The 7,730-nt window shown below is 34.9% G+C and overlaps 1 protein-coding gene across 1 annotated transcript; it reads right to left on the bottom strand.

The window, feature by feature from the left end:
• Positions 1–331: 331 nt before the first annotated feature.
• Positions 332–4,230, bottom strand: LOC124924594 (homologous recombination OB-fold protein). The gene is made up of 6 exons (XM_047464613.1): positions 3,755–4,230; positions 3,611–3,687; positions 3,474–3,536; positions 3,291–3,392; positions 2,252–2,317; positions 332–1,002 (listed from the first exon to the last, which is right to left on the bottom strand). Exons 1-6 carry the CDS (start codon positions 4,140–4,142, stop codon positions 574–576), a joined length of 1,125 nt encoding a protein of 374 aa, XP_047320569.1. The 5' UTR covers positions 4,143–4,230; the 3' UTR covers positions 332–573.
• Positions 4,231–7,730: the final 3,500 nt, after the last annotated feature.

Genomic DNA, 7,730 nt, shown 5'->3' with positions numbered 1-7,730 from the left:
CATTCAAACTATCAAAGTACTCTCATCATGTAAATCATTATTAGTAGCACTAGAACCTGGTGACCCTCTATTAGATCCCATAGAGCTAGACTTAAAATTTCTCTTTTTCTCACCCATATGAAGTTAATGATTTCTCCCTATAGTAATCAAAGAAAGGAATTAACCCCAAGACAGAAGATCAAGAGCTTGGCTTAAGAACACAACTCCTCTCGAGGAGAAATTACAGAAATTATGTAAGGCAGAGGAAAGTATGGGAAAATGATGGAAATTAGGCTTATAATATTTGTAACCAAAATACAATAACTAACCTAATTATCTATTAGACGCCTATGGCAGTAAAAAAATAAGTTTGGGACACTTATTTATCGTTTTCTAAGTTGTCACAACTTGCATGGATACATCTAAGGCTTTCATTTTTTGTCCCTTGCACTTTCTCAAAAGATCATAAGAGAACAATAACATGTGCATATTGCTTGTACAACTTTGCTTTTAGTAACAGTTCAGTTATTATCAATGTCTACTTGCTAATCATGCATCACTCTACAATGTAAACAGCCAATAAAAGTATTAGAATCAAAAGCCAAAATTCTCACCCTCGTCATCTATGGCAAACAGTTCATTCAGCTGTTCGTCTGTCCACTCTGTAAGCGATCTTGAGTTCAATGACTCTCTTTGTTTCCCAAGTTCAGTTTTAGGCTCAATTTCCTTGTCATTATTTTGAACTGTGTTTGTTGCTTGACTATTAACATGTATATACTGGCTTGATGAATTTTCTTTGCTACCATTATCAATGATATCAATGTCAATTCTTGATGAACTTGCTTTGCTACCATTATCAATGATGTCAATGTCAATTCTTGATGAACTTGCTTTGCTACCATTATCAATGATGTCAATGTCAATTCTTGATGAACTTGCTTTGCTACAATTTAGATCAGCATATTTGACGGTAGATGTGGTGTAGCTATGTTTTCTTGGTGGCCCACAGTCCCGAGGAATAACCTACATGACAAATGAGGTTATTTTATATTAAAATATTTTATTAATAATCGAGTTAACAGATACAATAAAATCTCAGGAAAAAAATATTGAGAAAGAAAGAGACATTTCCTCCCCCAAAATTACACAAAATCAAATAAAGATGCAACTATCGACTAGACCAATTTGTGAGGATATCTAGCAACAAAATTCAGAATAAGCCACACTGTCAATTCTCTGAAATCACAATCACTGACTAACTATTCAAAACAAGGTTTTCATATTAGATCCACCCATGTAGCTGTTCAAGTGGTAAGAATTTTGAACTAAGAGACTGAGTCTTAGTTCACTTCACACTTAAAGCACCTGATCAAAGTGTGAGGTCATTGCGGTGGAATGTTCTGATAGCCTACTCTGGGGAAACAAATCTTGGTCTAAATAAAAGGGTTTTGATATTAGTTCAGATTTACAATCAAAATGACCTCTTAGTCAATAATGACCAAGTTAATGCTCTTAATTTTGTAGTTAATTTTACTTTCGACTTTTCACATTTCCATTCCAATTGGAATCTCATTTTCTTCTTCAAGGCATCCCTTAATAAGCCAAATGAGAATTAAGCCACCTACTACCTTGAGTAAACCCATGAATGGTATAGCTTATGTGATCACTATTTTTATGTAACAAACATTTGGAATCAACCTCACACTGCAAAGATAGAAATCCAAATTTATGATTGATTTTTCAAACAGAAATGGTCAAAAGATTTTTCATTGAGAATACCTCGAATCACTACTTGCATACAATAATTCTCTTGGTAGAATGCAACCTAAGTATACCTTAAAGTATTTCATTAATATAAAGGAAATAGTCTATTTTGCTCCCTCAACTTACATCAAAAACTTGTTATGATTCCTTAAACTTGCGGTAAGCTCGTTTTACATCATGAACTTTTAAAAGTAGCTAAAATTACTTTTCGTCGTCATTTCTTGACTTAATTGATATGATATGTACTGTAGAAGGAAAATAATATTTAAACGGATGACTGTGACTAAGGATCTACTAAAATTGTGTGGAGATGATTTAGAACTTAGGTAGCTAATCAAGAAATGACGAAAGAAAGTCTTTGGAGACATTTCTAGAAGTACATGAAGCAAAACAAGCATTTGATGCAGGTTCAAAACCAAATAAAAACACACCTTGACCAAATAAGTTATATTCATAATATAATGGAAGACAAAATCAGTTTCGATTTTATAAGAGAATAAAAACACACCTTGACCAAATTGTTCAGTGTGATGTTGAGATATTGTTTATACCTTGAAGGCAAGAAAATAGCAACCTGAAATATAACAGAAAATACAAAATCACTTACAGTTAGACTACATCTAGAACACAAATCTCGTAGTAGATGTACCACCCTTATTCAAGTGTAAGCTAATTGAGATAGCATTATGATACAAATCCAAAAGTGGATTTGTAGAATTCAATGGAGAAAGGGGGATACCCAGAGAAGTTGGGGAGAGACTTTACATAAACTTCTTTCAAATTAATCAATGATAATGTCGTCAAAAGATTATGACTCTATTTATGGAATTAAAATACAATCCTAATCAAATGCTAATAAAAAAAGAAAGTTAAAAGACTAGGACGGTGTTTGATAACACATGTTATTACTTGATCTAAAACATCATGATGTGCTTATTTGAATTAAGTTTTGTTATTTAAAATCACTTAATTATTTAGATTCCAACTAAAATTAAACTAAAGAATTTGACTTAATTCGGTAAGCAATGAATGACTTAACTCGGTAATCTAGTAAGAACATCCTAAAGGAAATAACACCTGAAAAATAATCAAATTGCATCATTCTAAGGGTAAAATAGTATTTCAGTAGTCTCACAACATTAGTTCCACATTTGATTAAATCAACTTAAATACTAAAACTTTAGATATTTTCATTTGTATTAAGCATAATTTATTTTTCATATGCTCAGCACATTCGGCAACTAAAATTTAATTTTTCAACACCTAATTTTTAGTTTTATCAAACACACTCGACGATATATCCTAACCACTAATAACAATTATCTAATACATTTAACTAACCACATATCATTGCATGATTGGCTCTGCAAAACCTTAATATCTATTTCTTATGACAATCTTCCTCGATATTCTCTTTGATAAACTAAAGAAGTATTAATAAGTCATAATACTTGGTCAAATTGTTGTTCTTTAAATGGTATACTCAAGTCAAAGAATTTAGAATAGAATTTGCTTTTACTCAGAATTAGAAGGTGAATGAAACTGACCTTTCGGAGTATTAAGACAGAGCCAATGGATATATCCTTCCCATTAACACTCTCTAAAACCGCCTTACGATGAACACTAGCACCAATTATACCCGTGGGATCCTTAATGTCAACATCATCCAACTCAGTGACAATTATGATCACATTAAGTTACATGTCATGCAGAGTCCAGTCAATCCATACCTTCAGAGACACCATAAGATCACCAAGTCCATTTGGTGTGCAAGATTGAACAATGGCAACAACCTTAGAACCAAAAAGGAAGAAACTAATTATACATGGTTTCCTCTCCCAACGCGTGAGTTCATGGTTATACATACCTGATCAAATCTGCCAACGCTTGAGCATTTCATAACAGAGCTCAAAGGTGTAACTGGAAGCGAGCCATCAACAAGTCCTACACAATCCCAATATTGGACAACCAAGTAAAGATATATATGCAGAAACGAGAAGAAGTTGCTTACCGATGTACTCCAAAGCACAAAGCCATGGATTGCACTTGAAATCGTCATCGTCTTCTGGGTTTTCAACTGCACGCCTGATGTAATCCTGAGTAGAAACAGATTCATCTTCACAATTACCATCAGTGACTTTGCGGAACATTGCAGCTTGAACGGCACCTGCAGGTCCAGGAATTATGCGGCGAGAAGGCTGGACTTGGAGTTTTGGGTGATTGAATAGGGTTTGGGATAGAAATTGCGGGTTTTCTGTTGAAGTTTGCGGGGAAGTGAGAACGGGAGAAGGATGTGAGAATGAGGATGAAGTTTCTTCTTGTTGTTGGCGCTTCTTGCAAGGGCGGAGGAGAGAAGGAAGGTCGGAATCATCTACATCCAGTTCCTCCCATTGCTCCATTTTTCAAACTCTCTCTTTGCATCTTGTGAACGCGGGAGCTAAAGATTCAATCTGTAACTTTCTTACGGACGGTTCTTAACATTCCAATTTATTTTGGCTGGAAACCCTAATTGGCCCTTGAACTTGTATGAAATATTTATATTTCAAATTCAAACCAGTCCTGAACTTTTTGGAATATTAAATTGACCCTTCAACATTTTATTAATGTATACATTTTTATTTTTTTTAGTATTCATTTACTAAATGGATAAACTATAAAATGGGTCCATTTCATTTCATAAACATGTATATGGATTTAGTTTAGGAATGAAATGAGAAATTTTTATAATTTTTTTTATTAAATATTTTTTTTTTATAATGTGTATGAACAATTTAATATGTTTTTAGAGGAATAGATGGAATTTGGAGAAGAAAAGATGAAGAGAATTAGTATCATCACCTCGTTGACTAAAAAAATGTTAGGAGAGAAAAATAAATTTTTTATATGAATAAATTGATGATACATCATTTTTCTTTCAAATACTATTTTTTTTAATCATTTTTATATGTTTTAATATTAATTTATTACATTGTAAGTCCAATGCTGTAAAATCGTGAGTCAACTCGTGAACTCGTTCGAGTTTGTGAGTTAACATATGGAGATCGAGTCAATAGTTGAAGAAACTCGGATTTGAACAAAATTGTAATGAAATCGCGAGTGAATTTGGTGAAATCGCCAAACTCGGTAAAATCATTAAAATTGGTCGATATTACCTTTTTTTATCTACACTCTTGGATCTATTATACTGATATTAAATTAATCTTACCTTCTCCCCGATCTTTCAAATATTCTTCTCCATTGTTTGATTTGCTAGAGATTTATATAGATCTTTAACTTTTTCAAATTATGAGAGAGAAAAGAACATAGAAGACTATGGGGTTTTAGTAAGAGAACATAGTGAAGAAGAAGACTAAAAGAGGATTGACAGTTACTGGATCATTGAGTTTAAACGTTTTTCCATTAGGGTCTGTGTAGTTCCCTAATTTTGTGGACTTCTTCTTTCTCCGAAACTGCTTTCCCAAAATTTTGTTGGAGTCATTTCTAATACATCATCATCCTTCTTCTTCTCCAACTCCTGATCACCATTCTTCTTCTTCTTCTCCAACTCCACCTTCCTCTTCTTGGCCAACTCCTCCGTTCTCTTCTTGGCCAACTCCACCTTCCTCTTTGTGCCCAACTCCTTCTTTTTTGTGGCGAACTCCTTCTTCTTTGTGGACAAATCTTCCTTGTCGTCCATCTTCAACTCAGCCTCATTCTTTTCCAACTCATTCAAAACATCAACATCTTTGTTTTCCTTCTCAACATCAACATCAACATCAACATCTTTGTTTTCCTCCTCAACATCAACATCATCATCAACCACAACAATATCTTATTTCTTATCCAACCCATCAACAACATCAACAGAAGAAGTATCTTCTTTCTTATCCAACCCATCAACAACATCAATATCTTCTTTCTTCTCCAACCTATCAACAACATCAACAACAACAATATCTTATTTCTTCTCCAACCTATCAACAACAGCAATATCTTATTTCTCATTCAACCCATCAACAACAACAATATCTTCTTTCTCATTCAACCCATCATCATTTAACCCATCATCATTCAATCCATCATGAACATCAACAACATCTTTGTTCATCTCCAACCCATCATCATGCAATCCATCATCATTCAATCCATCATCAACCTCAACAACAACAACATCTTTTTCCTTCTCCATTCCATCCTCAACATCAATAACATCTTTGCTCATCTCTAACCCATCATCATTCAACCCATCAGTAACAACATCTTTGTTGAACTCCATTGAATCCGAATCAGCATTCTTCTGTTGTTTTATTTCACCCAATAATTTGATTATGTGATTGAACATAACACGTTGATCCTCTTTGATGACCTTCATTTCAGTTTTAAGCTCATTCACATCCCTTGTCAGCTCCTTCATATCCTTTCTCAGCTCATCAAATTTGACATCATGTTGGGCTTGAGTCACTCGATTGTCTTGGCTAGATGGATAATTTTCTTCGTTAGTTTGAGGAGTCGTCATTGAAGGGACATGGCTAGATTCATGAGTAGTAGACTGAGAGGTGTCTTGGCTAGATTCATCACTAAATGACCTCTCGATCCTCTTGGCTAGTGTGATTTTAAGTGGTATTCTCCTCTTGGGCGTCGGTTTAGGAGTACTACCATCTTCATTCTTTCTCTTCCTACCATCCACTTCAAATAATTCATCATAAATGTAGCCTCCCATTTCTTCAAAGTTTTCCCCACAGTAGTTCCTCTTCTCCTCCTCACTCATCAATTTTGTTAAACATATTGCACTTCAGGAGAGTAGTGGATACCTCTTGGATAGTGCTGATGTTGCTCCTAGAGGCTGTAAATAGTAATATCCTTGGGCATATAGGTTGTTCCTCGATCATATCCGAAAATTTGGGGACAAATATCTTGATAACCAAATATGTCCAAACTTTGAAGGTTATTGCGAACCCACTAATAGTATAAGCGACATCATAGTTCCCCTTGCAGGTTTCCTTCTTGGACAGATATAGCTCCCAGAGATGTTTCATGTCTTTGTCAATACCCTTCAGGGTTGAACTGAAGAACACCTTTCCCCATGGAAATTGAAGGAACATCTCCATGTACTCCACCATGCTGAAATTTTTTAAATTTACCCTCCTCCTATTATCATATCCAAAAAGACACTGGTAAATCAGGTTTATGAGCCCAATCTTCCATGCATCCTCCTTATTAGAGCATTGGAGGAAAATTGTTTGAACCTCATTCACTCTAACAATCGCTTTGCCCCCAAAATATTTACGGACTAGGGTGGACATTCTTCAACGTGCCAATTTTCGACCACAGGAAATCTTCCAAAGTTTAGGTCTGTCACTAAGGCATATTCCTTTATGCCTCAGTAGAGCTCCTGAACATTGACCAGGAAACTTATTCCATTCGAATTAGAGCTGCTTTTCCTCATCAACATCTGATAGATTATTGTTTCTGAGAAAAATTACAGTCGAGGCTTTCAATAGATGCTGGAATTGTGTCTGCAAAGCCCTATCCATAAGACCAAAGTGATTAAACTTGTCCTTCGTCTTTAACAAGTAGGTACAAGTGGATTTCCATGAAACACGGCCATGAAAGTTCTCAATAATGGATTTGGTTTTGCTTTTGCTTTTGGTTGGTGCCATCTGAAAAAAACATTATGTCAGATTAATGAAAGCAAATACCACTTCTTTAAAGAAGCAAATGAGACATTTGTCGCAGGTGACTATGCATCTGTCGCAAGAGAATAATACATATTCACCTACGACAGATGCATTTTCGCTTGTGACGCCTACGACAGATGCATTTTGAACCCAAAACCATTTAGTCACCCCATAAAACCCTAAACCTAAACTCTAAACGCTAAAATCCTAAACCATTCTTTCATTTCAACATGCATGGAAGGTAAACGACAAAAAACGGGAAAACTCACCTTAAATGATGCGGCGTTGCCTTGGGGAGTTCGTTGCCTTGGAGAAAACTCACCCTAAACC

Source organism: Impatiens glandulifera, chromosome 1 (genome assembly GCF_907164915.1).
Source record: "Impatiens glandulifera chromosome 1, dImpGla2.1, whole genome shotgun sequence".
Taxonomy (NCBI): domain Eukaryota; kingdom Viridiplantae; phylum Streptophyta; class Magnoliopsida; order Ericales; family Balsaminaceae; genus Impatiens; species Impatiens glandulifera.
Note: the sequence above shows the minus strand (reverse complement) of the source record. Positions and strands in the feature narration are given on the sequence as shown.

What these genes read in the sequence shown, in the direction of transcription:
- LOC124924594 (XM_047464613.1), bottom strand. Translation starts at nt 4,142, where the DNA reads ATGGAGCAATGGGAGGAACTGGATGTAGATGATTCCGACCTTCCTTCT. An exon ending in TTGTGCTTTGGAGTACATCG is followed by an intron (nt 3,688 to 3,754) that starts GTAAGCAACTTC and finishes GGGATTGTGTAG; the next exon opens with GACTTGTTGATGGCTCGCTT. An exon ending in GCGTTGGCAGATTTGATCAG is followed by an intron (nt 3,537 to 3,610) that starts GTATGTATAACC and finishes TTTGGTTCTAAG; the next exon opens with GTTGTTGCCATTGTTCAATC.